The sequence below is a fragment of the Nannospalax galili genome, unplaced genomic scaffold, assembly GCF_000622305.1.
Source record: "Nannospalax galili isolate Female #2095 unplaced genomic scaffold, S.galili_v1.0 scaffold2241, whole genome shotgun sequence".
Lineage (NCBI taxonomy): Eukaryota > Metazoa > Chordata > Mammalia > Rodentia > Spalacidae > Nannospalax > Nannospalax galili.
Genome location: NW_008344288.1, coordinates 260346 through 280335, shown reverse-complemented (window position 1 = coordinate 280335; position 19990 = coordinate 260346). Strand labels below are relative to the sequence as shown.

Below are 19990 nucleotides of genomic sequence, written 5' to 3'. Positions count from 1 at the left end.
GATGAGGATGTCTTGGACTCCAGGTCCTCCCTCCTGCCAGTTACCTGCTGCGTGCTTACCTGCAAACGTAATCCTTGGCTAGCTCTAAGGGCTCTGCAGGAAACTGCTCTGTCTCATGCCTTTGGTAGCTGTCCCGAAGGTTCTCCCCAAACTGCTCTGGAGTGAGCCCAAATTTCTTGGCCAGGCCATCTAAAGTAAACAGTAGAGTGAAAAGTAAGGCAAGAGCTGGGCCATCAATGCCTTGGCTTTCAGAGGCTATACCAGCTATTTTGGGCACCAGATTTTAAAGAGGTTACAAACAGGCAGGATAGGTCATCAAAGAACAAGAAATAAAATCTGACTTTAATCACTCAGGAGACTGGAAATTTGGAGAGGTATTGGAACATTACAGGGGAGGGGATAAACAGATGGTTTGGTTGGAACAAATTCCCTATGGAGACCATGTAGGAGGGTTTGGTACTGGATGGGTGACTGACTCAGATATCCTGTCCTCTTTCTGTCCACTAACCCTCTTACTGGGAACCTCCCCTTACATAAGGCCTAAAAGACCCAAGGTGACAAAGAAGTTGGCTGTTACCTAGCCCTGCACTTTGGCAAATGGTGTACATGTCTCGGCGAGAGGCTTGCTTGAGCTCTGGCCCCCTCTGCTCCTCATCTTCAGCCTCCTCACCTTCACCTGGTGACAAAATTTGCGGGTGGTTAGCTCTGGTTTCTAATCCCTCTCTAGGATCTGAGGTGTTGTGAAGCCCCAAAGAGTACCCAACCCTGGCCATCTAGCTTTGGGCTTTCTTTTCTTTTTGTTTTTTTTTTTAAACTGTTTGAGAATTTCACAAATACATATGTTTTGACCACATCACTCCCCCTATCCTCCTCTACAATCTCCACCCTCTACTACTTTTCCCTTCTAACTTCATGTGTATTTTTTTTAAACCCACTGACTCCTATACTGGGTAGTTACGTATGCATATGCATGAATTAGGACTGGAGTATGGGTAACCTCACCCCTGAAGAAAACTGACTCTCTCTCCTGCAGCAGCCATCAGTTGCTCAGTTGCCAATAGCTTCTCGGCTAGGGGTAGAACTTCATGAGCCTCCTCACCCCCACCCCAGCAAACTTGCTGGACTTTCAGTTGGTTTGATCTTGTGATTTATTTTCATTTTATGTGTGCTTTTATGCCTACATGTATCTAAGTGCACTCATGTCATGCAGTGCCCATGGAGGACAGAAGAAGGCATTGGATTTCCAAAACTGGGGTTACAGATGGTTGTTAGCTGCCATGTGGGTACTGGGATTTGAATCTGGGTCCTCTGCAAGAGCAGCTAGTGTTCTTAACTACTGAGCCATCTTTCCAGCTACATAATTTGTGTTAAAAAAAAAAAAAAAGGTTTATTTATTCTTATTTTATATGCGTGTGAGTGTTTTGCCTGCATATATGTACATGTACCAAGTGCATGCTTGATGCCTGCTGAGGCCAGAAGAGGGCACTGGATCAGCTGGAACTGGAGTTACAAGTGGTGGTGAGCTGCCATATAGGTGCTAGAAACCAAATCTGGGTTCTCTGCAACAGCAATCAGTGCTCTTAACCACTGAGCCATCTCTTCAGCCCTGCCTTGGGTTTCTCAGTGCTCACCTTCTTCATCTCCCTCTTCCCTTATGCGTTTCAGTTTCTTGCGGCTAGCCTTGGCAGCATTCTGCATCTTGGGGATGTCACGACCATAGTAAAGTAAGAAATGGTTGTAGACATCTTTCAGTTCGTCCATTGACTGTACATCCTTGAGCCTGAGGGAAGGGATGCGGGACCCTGTTACTAGAGAGGTTTTGTAATAAAGAGGTCTAGTTCCCAGAAGGTAAGATGGTAACTAGGACAAGCAAAGTCAAAGAACAGTCCTAGACTACAAATGAAGCACAACCAAAGTATCTTAAAGGAATATGCTGCAAGTGAAGCAAAAGAACTGTTTCAAGTCTGAGGTCAGCATGGGATGCTCAGTGACACCCTATCTCAAAACAACCAAAAAAGAAAACTGGTTGTGGTGTGGCATACCTGAAATCTCAGAATTTGGGAGGTGGAGGCAGGAGGATTAGGAGTTCAAGATTACCCACAGCTATATACTGAGTTCAAGGCCAGCTTATGCTAAATAAGACCTGTATCAAAACACACACACACACACACACACAGTACGTCAAACTGAAATAGTGAGTTACCACTATTTATTATTAGAAATGGAAGCGTAAAGGTCAGGTGTGGCAGCACACATCTGTGATCTCAGCACCTGAGATGTTGAGAATAGACTAGGAATCTGAGGTCAGCCTGGGCTACATAGAAAAACTCTGTCTCAAAAGAAAAAAGAAAGCAGTATAAGGAAAAGGCAGATGAGGCAGTATTTATGGAGTAAAGTTCAAATTCTGTGAAACCTACCAGCTTTGTAATACTGCCCACCAAAACCATCTGTTCCCCTCCCATATCACAGTCTACAGGCTCCCAAATTACTTTCTGATTATAACTTGGTTTCTCATGTAGCATTATCTCTATGGAATCACGTATAGATCAACAAATCAGAATTCCTGATACAGGGGCTGGCGAGATGGCTCAGTGGGTTTGTCAGTGAATACCTGGTATATCTTTTTTTTTTTTTGAGACAGACACTATATTGCCCAACTTTGAGTACTACTTTACTTTCTCAATTTCCCAAGTACTAGGATTATAGGTGTGTGACACTATATGAGTTGGCTACCTGATTCTTTTTAAGAAATTTTATTTATTTATTTTTTGGTCTTTTTCTGAAACAGGGTCTCCCTGTAGCCTCATCTGTCCTAGAATTCACTATGTAGACCAGGCTGGCCTTGAACTCATAGTGCCTCTGCCTCCCTAGTGCTGGGATTAAAGGTGTGTACCACCACGCTGGAAAAAATTTTATTATTTTTAAATTTCATCTTATGTGTGCCTGCAACACTCAGAAGACAGTGTTGGATCCCCTGAAACTAGTTTGCAACACTCAGAAGACAGTGTTGGATCCCCTGAAACTAGTTACAGACAGTTGTTAGATGCCATGTGGGTGCTGGGAATTGAACCCAGGTCCTCTGCAAAAACAGTCAATGCTCTTAATTGTTGAGTCATCTCTCCTGCCCCCAAATATCTTAACAGTTTATTTTTTAAAAATTTATCTTTATATGTATGAGTGTTATGTTTGCATATATGTTAAATGACCCATGTGCAGTGCCCAGAGGACAGAAGAGGGTGTTGGATCTCCTGGAAGTTATATGAGTTATGGACTAGTTAGCTGCCATGTGTGTGCTGGGTTTTCTGTAAGAGCAGCTAGTGCTCTTAACCACTGACCACTGAGCCATCTCTCCAGTCATCTAACAGTTTAATTTTTGGTTAAAAAAAAAAAAAAAAGTCAGTTTTTTTTTTTTTTTTTTTTTGAGACGACTAGTCTCTCAGTATGTAGCCCTGGCTGACCTGGAACTCCCTATGTAGACGAGACTGGTCTCAAACTCACAGAGATCCACCTACCTCTGCCTTCCAAGTGCTGAAACTAAAGAGGTGGGCTACCATACCTGGTCAGTCTTTTTGTTTGTTTGTTTTGAGACAGGGTCTCCCTGATGCTCCAGCTGGCCTGGAACTCAAGAGATCCAAGTGCCTCTGCCTCCCAAGGGCTGGGTTTAAAGGTGTGTGCCATCATGCCCGGGTATCTTATATACTAATATGAAGAATCAAAATAAGTATGTCTAGGAGATCACTTTATTTATTTATTTATTCATTTATTTATTTATTTATTTATTTTGGTCTTTTTCAGACGGTCTCCCTGTAGCCTCAGCTGTCCTGGATTCACCATGGAGACCAGGCTGGCCTTGAACTCACAGAGATCCGCCTGCCTCTGCCTCCTGAGTGCTGGGATTAAAGGCGTGCGCCACCATGCCCGGCAGAGATCACTTTTTTTTTTTTCTCAAGACAGGATCTCATAAAGTCCAAGATGACCTTGAACTGATTTTCATGCCTCCACATCCCAAGAACTGGAATTACTGACATATGCCACCATGCCAAACTAGAAAGTTCACTCCTGATGATATGGACAATTTGGATTTCTAAGGAATGAGGCCCCGTGCTGCAAATTCTGCAAACTAGCATTGCTCCAAGGGGCCTGCCTTCAGTATGCAGGTTCCCTATAATATGGTAAGTTCTGCATGTCCTACCTCTCCATGTCAGTAGTATCCAAAGCCCGGATGCCATCAGCAAGAGGTTTGTCAGGGTCAGCAGAGATTTGCTCGTACTGATAAGCCTGCATCTTCTCAAACAGCCGAGTCAGGTTCTCTTTTCGGATCCTCAGCTGGGTCCACTGGGACAGGGCAAGGCAGGAGTGAGGACTGGCATTCAACTCTGGAGACCCAGGCCTGCTCTCCACCCTTTACCAGGAATCCTGGGGGATAACTTGGCAATCCTAGGGCTTGGAGTTATAGTACCCTGGTAATGCTTGTGCTCCTCCTGGGCCTTTTGTCCATGTTACCTTTTCATCCCACTGCCACACCCTCCACAGATCATTGATGTGCAACTCAGGCTCCACATACTCCTTTCGGTAGAAGGCAATAAAAGGCACCTAAAGTGGCAATGAGACTGTAGTCACCCAGAAGAAAGTATCACTTCTGATAGAGGATAATAATTTTCTGGTCTTGCTGGGCATGGTGGTGCACACCTTTAATCCCAGAGGCGGGTGTATCTCTATGAGTTCAAGGCCAGCCTGGTCTACATAAAGAGTTCCAGGACAGCTGGGACTATAGGGAGACCCTATCTCAAAAAGACCAAATAAAAATAAAAATAATAAATAATTATAATTTTCTGGTCAAATAGCTCCATGAAATTCAGTAATCAGAAGAGTAGCCTCCCCAACTGGTCCATCCAGGAAAGTGCTCTCCCCAGTGGAGAAGATAATGTTGCAGACAGGATAGCTTGTCCCCTTCACCACTAGGCCTCTTGATAGTCCTAATGTTTCTTAGTCAAGGAACTCCTCCTAAGGATGGGGAAGGAGGGTTACCACCTGATTTAGGTAGCTACCTAACTGAATTTCTAACCACTGGGCTACATGAGGAGCTACCTCAAAGTGTTGATTTCGCATGAAGCCCAGGGCCTCTTTGATCTTCTGAATTGTGCTGGGTCCTTTTCGACTGAAGCTACTGGCTGGTTGTCCTCGGTCCAGGTAGTCACAGCTTTCCTATGGTAGGAAAAGGAAAAAACAAAACAAAACCCCTCAGAACAGCAAGCCACTGTTATCTGCTTTGTGTTACCTCACAAAATAACTTTATAACAGGATGACCTTGTCTGAGGAAATCTAAAAAATCTCATATATGCATATATACATACTCTTTCCCAGGTATACAGAAGCATGGAACAGGGAAGAAATGGCTTCCCATCTTAACCATATGGCTTCTGGTTCAAGAGAAAACTTTGAGTACCTGTAGAGAAATGGTTGGTGTGGCAAAGGCATTTCTGTAGATCCAGTCAGCTTCTTCTTCTAGCTCATCATCTTCAGCTCCCTTAACTGGAATGGAGCGGAGCTGTAGGGGATAAGGTGAGACTGTCTTTAGCCTCTATCCTACTAGGAAGAAACATATACCATTTCTAGACAGAAGCATCTGATTTCTCAGGTACATATTTCTAGTGTTACCTGACATGAAATACGCATTTCATTTCACAGATCTGCTAGAGAATGCCCTTTCAGGGCTGGGGCTATAGCTAGGTTGGGAGAGTGCTTGCAAAAAACGCTGGGTTCAATCCTCAGCAGCACAAAACCTGGCATGAAGGTACATGCCTATAATCTCAGCACATGTGAGAAGGTGGAGACAGGAGGATCAGAAGTTTAAAGGCTAATGAGAACTTGTCTCAAAATCAAAACAAAACAGCACAAAACAATAAATCATCAACAACAAATAAACCAAGCCAAACCAGGGGGTTGGGGGAAGAAGAATATCATTTCAAAATCAGGCCTGTAATTCCAGCTACTCAGGAGGCTGAGGCAGGAAGACCACAAGTTTAAGACCTGCTTAGGCTACAGAGTGTGTTCAGTGTCAGCCTGCGTGAGACCCTGTTTCAAAACAAGAAATTAAAAGGAGTGAGGACAGAGTGGTAAAGCTCTTGCTTACTATATTTAAGATCCCAAGTTTAATTCTCAGAACTACAAAATAAACAAAAATATAAACAGATTTCCCTGGACCTGGATCAGATGGATTTCAATATCCATGATGGAGTTTACTCATTGTCAGATGGCTATGAGGTTTTCTCCCCCTTGGCTATGAGAAGATGGTGGATCCGCAGAAAGTAGAGGTCAGTGGTTTCCTACCTGGAAACGCTCAGGCAAGTCGGTGGCTCGGATTTCATTGTCTTGGTCTGTGAGGTGGCTGCTTTCCAGTTCACTTGGCTCATACATCTCAAAGATGCTTCTGCGGCTCACACGCTTCTTGGTGGTCTTCTTGGGGCGCACACGGATTTCACCTTCGGCCTCGTCATCCTCATACTCATACTCCTCCTCCAATTCTTCATCATATTCATTGTACTTCTCAAATTCGTCATAATCAAAGTCCACACCGAAGATCTCTTGCGCTTCTTGCAGAGCTCTGTGTGTGAGAGTAAGACTCAGTGGGTTCAGGATCAGTAAGAGGAGAAAGCAGTCCCTGCCCAGGCCCTTTGCATGCCTCAGAGGACTTAAGGAAGCAAAGAGAAAAGCCTGTAGGAAAACCAGACTCATTTGTGGAATAAAGGGGTGCCTGGAGCATATTTCAGGGAAAACTATTAACAGAGCATAAAAAGTCCATCTTTTTCTTTCTTTTTTGAGACAGGGTCTCGCTGTAGCCCCAGCTGACCTAGAAGTTACTATGTAGTCTAGGGTAGACTTGCTTTCACAGAAATCTGCCTGCCTCTGCCCCCCAAGTGCGAGGATTAAAGGCATGTGCTAAAAGTTTATCTTTGGCACTGTTGACATATATAGAGAGCTCTCAGGGATTATAGGAGCAACTGGAATTTGCTGCCTAATAGAGGTGATCTGAGGCATAGAAAAAAAATGGTTGAGAGCTAGAAAATTCTAATTTTGAAAGAGGTCTCTGACTTCCTTCCTGAATATGCCCTTTCAATGCACTACATGGTAGCAGGTTGCACTTACGCATCTGTGTATCCAGGAAGCTTTTTTCGCCATTTGGGTTTTTTCAGAGGCTGTCCATCATCATCCACAATAAAGTCGTCAATATCTAGGTGGAGAGGGACAGGTTAATGCTCAGTCAGGGATGAGTCTGGCCTGAATGGCTTTAGTTCCTACCAGTGAGAACAGCAGGGAGGATCCAGAAAAGGAATGTCTTTGTTTCAAATGTGAAGGGCCATAGCTGAAGAATGATCTCTCTCTCTCTCTCTCTCTCTCTCTCTCTCTCTTTCTTTTTTTTTTGAGACAGGGTCTCCCTGTAGCCCTAGCTGACCTGGATTCGCTATGGAGACTAGGCTGGCCTCGAACTCACAGAGATCTGCCTGCCTCTGCCTCCAAGAGTGCTGGGATTAAAGGTGTGCACCACCATGCCCGGCCTCTTTTTAAAAAAAATATTTATTATTGTATTACCTGCATGTATGTGAGTGCACCTATGTTGTGCAATGCCACAGAGGGCAGAAGAGGGCGTCAGATTCCCCTGGAACTGGAGTTAAGGACAGTTCATAGCCAGCATGTGGGTGCTGGGAATCGAACCAGGGCCTCTGCAAGAGCAGTCAGTGCTCTTAACTGCTGAGCCATCTCTCCAGGCCCGAAGAATGATTTTTCTATTCTGTTGTTAAGGGGCAGTAAATCTCTCAATATCCACCCAAATGTTGGCTTCCTTACCCAGTATCTCCCACATACCTGACTCTTCATCATCTTCTTCCTCTTCCTCAGGAGGAGCCATAGGGGCCTCTACAGCCTCTTGGCCTTCTTCCCCTTCCCCATCCTGGAAGATTTCCTCTGCAATAGCCTCTTTTTCATGTTCTTCCTTGCCATAGTCCTCTTCATCATCATCTTCATCATCTGACATTTTTTTGACACGTCGGAATTTTTGCTAGTGGTGAGAAAATGTGCCTTATTAGGATCTGAGGGGGGTCCAATAAAAGGATGCCTGCTTTCCAGTGTCATCCTCATATTCCCTCCACTACTACACTAATCAAGTGAGACGGGAAAGACGCTGAGTTGATGTTCATCCAACCCCAAGGCCCACCCTTGAAACTGACAAATTTTTCTCTAACAGACATCAGATCTGGGATGCAAATCTAGGCTGCACAGCATGATGATGCTAAGCACCTTTCTCTTCCCTGAAAAGCCCTGTTATGGATATGTCTTCTCTCCAAGGAAACAAATTTAAGACTTTCTCTTTCAACTTCAGGAACAAGGATAAAGCACTTACTCCTCGTTTGACTTTAACACCTAAATTCTCCTCAATGAGATCAAAATCATCATCCTCTAGGCGGTCATCAAAAGATGCTGAAGAAAACAAAATTTTTGTTAGCCCTGGTGATAGGAAGGTCCCTTTCCCACTGCAACTTCTACCCCAGACTGAGCTGATCTGGGGATAGACTACTCACTGCGTTTTCTCTTCTTATGGCCAACATCATCTTCTGAATCACCAGAGTCACTGCCCTCATCCTCCTCTCCTTCATCTTCATCATCATCATCATTGATAAAGCCTTTCAGGTTACCTTGCTCATCTTGATCATCTAGGTTCTCCTCCTCCTCCTCCTCATCTGAAAACGCATGTTTGAGGCATGGAGATCGAGAACAGGTCAGTGGGAGAGGGGTACAGCAAAGCTACACACTTAACTTCAGTTATCCATCTGTCCTGATAATGACTCAGATGACATGTCAACTCTTCTGCCTTATGCAATGCTACTGACTTGGAGCAGCAACATCTGGGATGGATGGTTTCTTTTCCACATCTATCACCTGTCTTTAAGAAAAATGACCTTCCCAATTTGTCTCCTTAAAAGTTTTACAGCTACCAGTAACCTATTTTCCTTAGTTTACATGAAACTGGGTTCATAAACACTACTGGGGCTAACAGAGGGAAATATTACATAGGGATTTATTTATCAGTTTACTGCCTATTCCCAATCACTAATGTAAACTCCCATTAATGTAAATGGCTGCATCTTTATCTTCCTAGTTCTAGGCACTGTGCCTAAGATATAGCAAATAGACGCTCTAAGCATTTTCGAAGAATGACTGAACGTTCTCAAGCTGGTACCTCATGTGTGAGAACTTCTGTGCTCAGTCTGAGCCTTTCATCAGCAAGACTCCAACTATCCAAAGCTTAGGAATAGTGGGGAGAAGCTTGAGGCTGGGGCCTCCTCACCATCATCCTCCTCTTCCACAAACTTCTTGGTGACTCGAGGTACCACCTCGCCTTCATCATTGTATTCTTCCTCTGACTCCTCAGCTTCGCTTTCCACAAAATCAGACATTGTGGCAGCTTCTCACAGCCTGCCTGAAGACGACTAGGAAGGAAGGTAGGGGAAAACAAAACAAAGCAAAATATTTGATTTTATAGAGGGCTTTTAAACTTGCCCACAAAAAGCCTTGTAGCTATCTGACCTGGCTCTGTCCACTCACAAAATCATTTCTATGTGGTAAGAATCAGGTGGCTGGGCCTGTGGTTCAGGGGGTAAAAAGCTTGCTTAGACCTTGGGGTTTTGTTGTTGTTTTTGTTAGTGTCTTCCTAGTCCCAGCCTGCCTGAAACTGACTATGTGGACCAGGTTGGCCTTGATTTCAGAGATCCACTTGCCTCTGCCTCTGGAGGGTGGGATTAAAGGCATGCACCGCCATGCCTGGCATTAGGCCCTGGGTTTGATTCCTCTTCCATTTACTATTCTTCCTCTCATGTATATTTTATTTTAAATTTTGTGTATGTCTGTGTGCCTTTGTGTGGGTATGTGCACGAGTGTAGGTGTCCATGAAGGCCAGAGGTAAAAGCTCTCGATTGTGAGCTGAAAGCTGCCTGACATGGGTGCTTGGGACTGAACTTGGTCCTCTGAAGAGCAGTATGTGTTCTTAACCACTGAGCTCTGTCTCCAGCCCCTCTCGTGTATATACTTTATCTTTGGCTTTTTGAGACAGGGTCTCCCTGTAGCCCCAGCTGGCCTGGAAGTCGCTATGCAGAACAGGCTGGCCTTGAACTCACAGAAATCCGCCTCCCTCTGCCTCCCGGGTGCCAGGATCAAAGGCATGCACCACCATGCCCGGCATGTACATACTTTTCTAATAGGTAACTGTTTTTGTATTTTTTTATGTACTTATTTTTATTGTAAGTGTATGAGTGTTTTGCCTCCACGCAATGCCCATGAAGACCAGAAGGCAAATCCCTTGGAACTGGAATCATAGAGGACTATTAGTCTCAAAGTGGGTGCTGGGAACCAAACCTGGGTGCTTTGCAAGAGCAGTCAGTACCGCTGAGCCCCTAAAAAAGCAATTATACAAAACTTACACAGGTATTATTTCTTTCTATTTCTCTATTTGTGTCCCGAGACAGGGTTTCACTCTGTAATCAGGCTAGTCTTGAATTCAAAGCAATCCTCCAGCTTCTATCTGTCCAGTGCTAGGATTCCAGGCATTAGCTATCACACTTGGTTTTATCATTTCTCTTAATCAAGGAGTTTTACCTCTTTTACCATTTGGAAAAGAACTTTGCAAATGAAGAAAGCAACTAATGTTACTTACGTAACATTACATAACTAATAATTACGTAAGTGAGGTTATGATGGTGCTCACAGGAAGTTTGGGAAACAGTAACTGCCAGCTTTATGTATAGTGCTTTAAAAAAAATTAAAAACAAAACTCTAACAGAATCAAAAGAAAAATCCCCCTTCAAGAGATTAAACAACACTGTATGATTTTAATCTCATACCTGCTGGCTGGGAGAACTTGGGTGAAAAAGTCTCTTCAGAAAACATTAGAACAATGAAACCATTTGTGTCATTTGCCTCCTGTTCTTGGTTTAATTTATGTTGTTGTGATAAAACACTGATGAAAAGCAATTTAGAGGAGGAAAAGTATTTAGCTTACAATTAGGTCACAGTCCTTCAATGAGAGAAGTCAAGGCAGGAATTTAAAGACAGGCCTGCTTGCTATTCCACACAGCATTGCTTCTTACCAAGGAACTCATTTCATAGCCAAGAAATACCACTATTGAGGATGCTGCTTGCAAGTTGGCTCACTGGCCGACCTATACTCAGCTAACTTTCTTATACGGTCGAGGACCACTTGCCTAACTATGGCACTGCTCACTGTGGGCTGGTCCTCCCACATTAATTAACAATCAAGACAACCCCCCCACACACTGCCACATGCCCACAGGCCAATCAGGTCTAAGCAATTCCCCAATCGAGGCTCTCTCCTCTCAGCTGACTGTAGGTTATGTCAAGTTGAGAGTTAAAGCTAAGATACCTCCCTTCCAAAAAGATTTCTATAAGTCTTCCAAGGCCTATAGAATAAATGGAAAGACTGATGGGCTAAAGTGTAGGTAACAAATTCTGATCTCACGCCTAATACTTGTATCATCTGGAAAATGACAGTAGCAGTACCCGAGCCTGATGATCTGAGCTCTATTCCTGGAACCAATGGCAGAGGGAGAGATTCCTGAAAGTTGTCCCTGACCACATACCATGGCATGCACATGTGTGTGCACACGCTCACACATACACACACCAATAATAAAATTAAAAAAAAAAAAAAGAAAAAAAAAGAAGGCTCTGAGATGGCTCAGTGGATAAAGGCACTTGTCATACAAAACCCAATGACCTGAGTTCAATCCCTGATCCCATGTAAAAATGGAAGGAGAGAATTCCACAAAGTTGCTCTCTGCCCCTCCTATAATAAGAAATTAACTCCAGTTCTGGGGGAATCCAATGCCTTCTTCAGATCTCTACAGGCATTGTGTGACATGGGAGCACTTACACACATGTAGGCAATATACTCATATAGATAAAATAACAAATTAAAAAAAAAAGAATCTATTGTTTTGTTTTTTTTTTGAGACAAGGTGTCAATACATAATCCTGTCTGGTCTGGAACTCACAGGGATCTGTCTGCCTCTGCCTTCCCCAAAAAACAAAAATCCAGGCATAGTGGTGCCAGCCTTTAATCCCAGTACTCAGAAGGCAGAGGCAGGTGTCTCTCTCAGAGTTTGAGGACTGTAGAAGAGGAAGCGCCAGGCCTAAGCAAAGGCCGCACTAGAGAACACAGCTTCCACCTTGAGAATGCAGCCCGCGCTTCAGTGAAAGAGCCAACCTAATCTGCCCCTGGAGGCCTGGATGAGAGGATCTATCAGGGAGTGACACACCAGCTTATGGGACACTGGGGGCAGGGGAGAGATATATAAGGCCTGCCCCTTCCAGCAATAAACGAGTATGCAGCACCTTGCCTAGTGCCTGCTTCTACTTGACTCCTGGTGTCTGTGTGTTGACTCCCCGCTGCTCAACCCCACCTCGGCCAGAACCCTTGTTCCCTGCAGTTCCTGGTGGGATGGACCCGCGAGGAAACCTGCAACAGAGGACATCAAGGCTGAGACCCTGTCTAAAAAAACAAAAACAAGCTCAAACAAAAAAAAACCAAAACCAAGTGCTGGGATTAAAGGTGTATGCTACCACTTCAGGTTTGTTTTTTAAAATTAACTAATTTACTTATTTTTACTTTATGTGTATAAGTGTTTTGTCTGCATGTAGTAAGTGTATCCATGCATAAAATGCTTGTGGAGGCCAGAGAGGGTGTTGGATGCCCTGGAATTGGATGTTTGAACCCAGATCCTTTCCAAGAACAGGCAGTACTCTTAACTGCAGAGCCATCTCCCTAACCTCCCTCACCTTTTTTTTTTTTGAGATGGTGCCTCATTGTAACCCAGTATGGCTACAAATTTGCTATGCAGCCAAGGATGACCTTGAACTTTCCATCTTCCTGCCCCCACCCCCTAGGTGCTAAAATTTCAGGTGTACACCACCAAAATCAGCCAAGAATACACTGTTTCACTAAGTGTTCACTGGGCTTCAACTTAAGTTCTAGGCCCAATTTTCTTTAGTATTCTGTAATTTTGTACTAACTAACAAAATAACAAATTCATCATCTACTTTCCTGCTTTTTAACACACCCTAAGCCTGGAAATAGCAGTGAAGAACTCTGAACACCCTAACAAGGAGTTTCCTGAGCCTTGAGTAGGGCATTAAAAAAGAACACACAGGACAGGGGGGTTGGGGGTGTGGCTCAGTAGGTAGATCACTTGCTTAGTATGCAGGAAGTCCTAAATTCAATCTCTAGCACCGCAAAAACTGGGTGTGACAGCTCATTCATATAATCCCAGGTTTCAGGAAGAAGAAGCAGGAGGATCAGAAGTGTAAGGTCATGGGCTGGCGAGAAAGCTTAGTTGATTCAGTGTTTGTCAGGAAATCCCCAGAGACATGAGTTACATCCATAGAATCCATATGAAAAGGCTGGATTTGGTGGCACAGACTAGTAATCCCAGTGCTGGGGAGGTGGAAACAGGCGGATCCCTTGCCTAGCCTACTTGATAAGGCTCACACAATTAAAACCCTGTTAAAAAACAAGGGGGGGGGGGAGATGGCTCACTGGTTAAGACATTGGCTGTTCTTGCAGAAGACCGATGTTCGAATCCCAGCATTCACATAGTGACTAACAACCATCTGTAACTCCAGTTCCAGGGGATCTGACACCCTCTGTCCTCCACAGGCACTGCATGGCATGGGTGTACTTACATACATGCAAGCAATACACTCATATACATAAAAATAAAACAAACAAACAACAACAAAAACAAGGTGGAGAGCTTGAAGAATGACACCTGAGGGAGTCCTCTAGCTTCCACATGCATGTGTGGACACATACACTCACCATACATGTCATTCTTGGTGACACAGTGATTTCAAGGACAGCTTAAACTATGTTTCAAAACAAAATAAGAAATAATCCCCCAAAACATAGAGTAGAAAAAAAAAAATATCAAACCATGTAACATGAAGTTTCCATCTCAGAACCTTGAAGCTGGTAGCTGATAAACTCAGCATCTTCCAGCCTGTCCTGTCCTGTGCATATGCCTCTTTCCCACACTTAAGATGAAAAGTTTCTGAAGACAGAGACCATATCCAGTTGAGGAACTAATAAAAACTATGAAAATAAGCTGGGCGTGGTGGCGCACCCCTTTAATCCCAGCACTTGGGAGGCAGAGGCAGGAGGATCTCTGTGAATTCAAGGCCAGTGGTCTACATAGTGAGTTCCAGGGCAAAAAGACCAAAACAAACAAACAAACAAACCCCAAAAAACCAAAAAACAAAGAAAATAATGGCTGTACAAGAAGCATTATAAGGCCATTTGTGATTCTGTATCAGGAAAGCTGTATCCCTCTAGGTGTTGTGTACCTAGATTTGGGTACAATAGGCCCCACACATAATTTGCTTTAATTAGGCCATCATACCATGAATTCCATCTTTTTTTTTGGTCTTTTTGAGACAGGGTCTCCCTGTAGCCCCAGCTGGCCTGGAACTCACTATGTAGACCAGGCTGGCCTTGAACTCACAGAGATCTGCCTGCCTCTGCCTCCTGAGTACTGGGATTAAAGGCGTGCGCCACCATGCCTGGCCCTGAATTAAGTCTTTTAAAGGGTCAACATCTTAAAAATAAATGTCGGCTCATACAGATTAAATGTCCCCAGCCTATTTAACGGAGGGAAACAGACAGCCTACCTGAGGAAAACAACAGCCTTTTTTTGTCCTGGGGGTAGCTGGTGCTCCTGGCTCCATGTAGCTTGGGAAGACTGCTGTGTTCCCTTCTCTGTCAGTCTACGTTAGCAATAAAGCACGCCCTGTGCTATCATCGAGGAAAGCCCCCAATCAAGCTCAATGCCAAGAGTTTCAGTTAAAGGAGATGTGTCAGAAGCAACCCTTATTTTCTACTTTCACTCATTACATGTGCAGTGCTGTATCAGCACTGCAGGCTAAAGGTGCCAAGCAGCAGCTACTCCACAACAAAAAAACAACACTTGTGTGAATATGATTATTATTAACATAGGATATTTGGGATGAGCTTATTGTGGTTTTGATTTTTGCATTTAGTACTTACATTCTTCAAATTTTCCTCACATTCAGACTGTAAGTTAAATTTGCAACTGGAATAGGTCTTGAGTAGGGTGGTGGAGGGAGGTTTCCCCAGGCAGAAGCACAGCTGCAGTATAAGATGTGGCTCAAAGGGAGAGGCTGGTGGTTACCAGGACATTCTCTGGAAGAGGAATGGAGTTGGGATCAGATTGCCACAGAGGAGGGCCTCAGCAGTTCCTCCCTTCCACCAAAAATTTGTAAGAGGCAATTAAGAGACCATGCGGAAAAAAGATCTACTGTTAATCCCCACTGCTTTACAGCTTCAATTTACATTCACTATCTTTCTATTTTAGGGCCAAGCTCTATTCTGGGACAGGGTAAGTGAAAATGAATAAAATATGCTTCCTCACTGGTAGAGTTCACAATTTTCATCAGAGAAACTTGTAAATGAAGCTAGGACAAAATATGAATGTGGGGTGTCTCAGTGGTAGAATGCTTGCCTTCCATGCCCAAGGCCCCAGTTAAATTCCCACCAGTAGGAAAGCAAAACAAAACAAAATTCCCTAATTAACAATGAGAATATGAAGACAGAAGCTGTGGAGTACCTCAGAAAAGATGATGCCTAAGTGAGGAGTGAGGTATCTCCCCTTGACACCCTCCTACTCTCAGGACTTCTTACTCACTTTTCCTGAAAAGAAAAAAGGGCAAAAACTCAAGTTTGAAAGGGTACAGTTGTCTGGAGACTAGACCCCAAAATCTGTTGTGGGGTTTAAATGACAGAACATGGAGTTGGGGATTTAGCTCAGTGGTTGAGCATTTGCCTAGTAAGCGCAAGGCCCTGGGTTCAGTCCTCAGCTGAGGGGTGAGGGCAAACTAAAAAATACTTCACGAGCTGGGTGTGGTGGTGCACACCTGTAGTCCCAGCACTTGGGAGGCAGAGGCAGGCAGATCTCTGTGAGTTCAAGGTCTGCCTGGTCTACGTAGTGAGTTCCAGGCCAGCTGGGGTTACAGGGAGACCCTGTCTCAAAAAGACTCCAAAAAACAAAAAGCAAAACTTCACATTGTACATTTTGTGAGTCAATTTCAAAGGTATTTTCAAGTGAATGCCCATTTAGAATATAAAAACCTAAAAGTTTGCAAAAACAAATGTTTCAGAACCTGAAACATTTTTTTGAGACAGGGTCTCCCTATAGCCCCAGCTGTCCAGGAACTATGTAGACCAGGCTGTGCTTGAACTCACAGAAACCCGCCTGCCTCTGCCTCCCAAGTGCTAGGATTAAAGGCATGCACCGCCATGCCCGGCTTATTTATTTATTTTTAGATTTTATTTATTTATTTATTTAATTTTTTTTTTTTTGGTCTTTTTGAGACAGGGTCTCCCTGTAGCCCCAGCTGTCCAGGAACTATGTAGACCAGGCTGGCCTTGAACTCACAGAGATCTGCTTGCCTCTGCCTCCTGAGTGCTGGGATTGAAGGCGAGTGCTGGGATTGAAGGTGTGCACCACCACGCCCGGGATGAACCTGTATATTTTAAAGTCTGAGTTTTAAAAACTACTTCTGAAAAGACCTCATTACACAAAATACAGTTGTTTAAAATATAGGCTGGGGGCTGGTGAAATGCCTTTCAAGTCTGACCTCCCAAGGGTTCAATCCTGAAACTGATGTAAAGGTAGAAGCAGAAAACTGACTCCACAAAGCTGTTACTTAATTTCCACATGCATGAACACCACACCTACACATCATACACACACAATACTCATAGTAAAGAAAAAGAAAATAACTTTTTTTTTTTTTTTGGTTTTTTTGAGACAGGGTCTCTCTGTAGCGCCAGCCATCCTGGAACTCACTATGTAGACCAGGCTGGCCTTGAACTCACAGAGATCCACCTGCCTCTGCCTCCCAAGTGCTGGGACTACAGGTGTGTGCCACCACGCCTGGCTGAGAAAATAACTTTATGATAAAACACAGGGTGGCAATGGTGGCACCACGTATGTCTCCAATTCTAGTACCTGGGAGGCTGAAGCAAGAGAACTGCAAGCTGGAGGCAAGCTTGGGATGCATATTGAGATCCTGTCACAAAGACTAGAACAGAATATGGGATCCTATAGTAAGGGACCTAACTGGTTTTGAGGAAGCATATTTAAAGTATTTATTATTTTTATTTTATGTGTATGAGTATATTGCCTACATGTATGTAAATGCACGAAATGTACCCGTGTTGTACAGTGCTCTTGAAGGTCAGAAGAGATGTCGGATTCCCCTGGAACTGGGAGTTAAGGAAGGATGTTGGCTGCCACGTGGGTGCTAGGGATTGAACCCAGGTCCTCTGCAAGCGCAGTCAATGCTCCTAACCACTGAGCCATCTCTCCAGGCCCAAGGAAGTGTATTTAATAAATAAAGGCCTTTAAATAAAAGTGAAATGTAAAGCCTAGGAGCTGATTGCTTTGGAAGGTAGCTGTGGGGAGGCATTGAAGAGTCTTTTGTGTAAGGCATGAATAATGGCAGCCAACAGAGATCAGTTCATGTGAAGGTACATCTTATGGGGAAAATTAAAGGTTTTATACCGTACACTAAAGGTGACAGGAAGCTACTAGAGTTTAAACTAAGAATGTATTTACTTGCTAATTCAAAACATATTTAATCAGTGCCTAACATATGACACACATGTAGAAGACAAGGCTCCATCCAGGAGACAAGCCAAAGGAATAAAATAAGCCTTGCTTTAAGTGCTAGGAAGGAAAAATACACCCTCACTTCTGAGAAGCTGAGTTTAATTATGCTGAGATAACAAAGGGAAAATGGGGAACAGGAGCCAGTAGAAAAAGTGAGCAAAAGCTTAGTATGTGGTAGGTAATGTTAAAGCCTATGTGACCAGGCATAGTGAATGCGGTAGAATATGAGGAAGAGCTTACTTATACCATGAAGACTATGGAAAGACACTGGAAAATAACAAGCTACAATTTGACAGGTTCCTGATTCATAGAAAATGGACTGGAGGGGAATCTGAGGGAAAATGGAAAATTGAGGTAACTGTTTTCATAGCTCAGGTAAAAGATAATGGTGGCCTAGAATGGTGAAGATGGAGAAGATATTCCGGAGGTAAAAGCTACATGACTTACTGAGAGGCTGGGGAAGAGCGGTAGTAAGGGAGAATAATTAAAAGATTATTCTCAGAGCTCTGGTTTTGGTAACCATGTAGATGGGAGTTCCACTTAGTGAGATGGGGAATATCAGGTCTGCAGTGATGGGAGTTCCACTTAGTGAGATGGGGAATATCAGGTCTGCAGTGATGGGAGTTCCACTTAGTGAGATGGGGAATATCAGGTCTGCAGTGATGGGAGTTCCACTTAGTGAGATGGGGAATATCAGGTCTGCAGTGATGGGAGTCCACAATTTTCTTTTGGTTATGTCCACTTTGGGGTGACTAAAAGATATCCAAATTAGCTATAATTAAACAGGCATTCTCACACTTGATTCTGGGGCAAAGAGAGAGGATCTGAACTTGGAGTTGCCAGCTTTCAAATAGTAAATAAAGCCCCAAGAGAAACCCAACATTTAGACATGAGGTAGAGAGGAGAAAGTATTTGGTGAAGGAGACTGAAGTAATGAGGCTGAGGCAGGAGGATCAAAAGTCAGGGCCAGCCTAAGCTATAAAGCAAGACCCTGACTCAAATAAACAAACATGTCTATAGTCCCAGCTACTTGTGAGGCTAAGGAAGGAGGATTGCTTGAATACAGTTCTGGGCTGTAGTAGACTATGTTGATTCGGTATCTGTACTAAGTTCAACATCAATATGGTTATACTATCTTTAACTTTAACCTCTGGGGAGTGGAGGACAATTGGATTGCCTAAGGAAGAATGAATTAATCCAGATTGAGAAAAAAACAAAAAGTAAAACAAAACAAGAATGGTAACAAAAGATTGGCTAATAATAATAAGGGCCAGTGAGAAGGCTCAGTGGGTAAAGGTCCCCACCACCAAGTCTGAGGACCCAAGTTCAACCCCCAGGCCCACATAATGGAAGGAGAGAACTAACTCCCAAAAGTTGACCTCTGACTTGCACACACAAGTGTAGCCCTGCCCCATATGTATGCAAAATGAACAGATAAAAATGTAATGAAAAGAGGCTAAAAATGTAAAGCAAAGAAGCTCCATGGCTACAAGCGTTTGCTGCACTAGAAGGACCAGGGTATGGTTACAAACTCCCACATGGGAACTTAACTGCCTGTAACTCCAGTTCCAGGGGATCTAACCCTCTCTTCTGGACTCCACAGGCACTTATCCATGGAGGCAAAGCACTCATACACATAAATTAAAAAAAAAAATTTTTTTAAGTAAATTTTTTAAAAGATGAAAAAAGAACAGCCAACTCAGTGGAGAAAATCCAGGAGCAAAGTATTAGCAACAGCCAAGAGAGGAGCACTTCAAGGTGTAAACTATTCAACAGTCTGGAGACTGAGGAAAATGAGAACAGAGTATCAATACTAGATTTGGTAACATAGTAGACACTGGTGACCCCAGTAATTCTGATGAGTGGCTAAAAAAGCTATATTGGGATTACCTGAAACTTCAAATATGAGAAAAGTTAACTGGCATAGGTAGAAATCTGACTATGAAGGGAGAATTGAAAAAATTATGATAAAGCTGCATCTGGTAGCACATGCTTATAATCCTGGAACTGGGGAGGCTTGGGGACATAAGAGTTTGAGACAAGGTCTCCCAATATAGCTCCAACTCAGGATCTGAGATCTTTCTGGCTCAGCCTCTCCGTTCCTGCGTCAGGCTTTTGTAATTAAAACAATGAAGACTAACTTTCAATTTTGGATAAACAGTGGCACTAAACTTTTTCCTAAAGAAATTAATGTAACTCAGTGGCCCCTGCCACTCCCTGAGGATTTATAGGCT

General features: G+C 43.6%; 1 protein-coding gene across 4 annotated transcripts in view; it reads right to left on the bottom strand.

Annotated features, from left to right (window-relative positions):
• The window catches only part of Supt6h (SPT6 homolog, histone chaperone and transcription elongation factor), a 40478-nt gene that overhangs the window by 18946 nt on the left and 1542 nt on the right, over nt 1-19990 (bottom strand). For 2 of the 4 annotated variants that reach the window (XM_008840599.3, XM_029567146.1), the window contains exons 2-14: nt 9344-9485; nt 8577-8735; nt 8399-8475; nt 7864-8056; nt 7147-7231; nt 6331-6604; nt 5447-5548; nt 5089-5205; nt 4504-4593; nt 4193-4335; nt 1632-1780; nt 578-676; nt 60-189 (exon numbers count right to left, since the gene is read on the bottom strand). In XM_008840599.3, coding sequence (XP_008838821.1) covers nt 60-189; nt 578-676; nt 1632-1780; nt 4193-4335; nt 4504-4593; nt 5089-5205; nt 5447-5548; nt 6331-6604; nt 7147-7231; nt 7864-8056; nt 8399-8475; nt 8577-8735; nt 9344-9452 — 1727 coding nt within the window. In that variant the 5' untranslated portion in view covers nt 9453-9485. Of the gene's footprint in view, nt 1-59; nt 190-577; nt 677-1631; nt 1781-4192; nt 4336-4503; nt 4594-5088; nt 5206-5446; nt 5549-6330; nt 6605-7146; nt 7232-7863; nt 8057-8398; nt 8476-8576; nt 8736-9343; nt 9486-15109; nt 15266-15689; nt 15773-19990 lie in introns of all 4 variants that reach the window. The other 2 variants (XM_008840600.2, XM_017800000.2) reach the window with 2 other exon arrangements.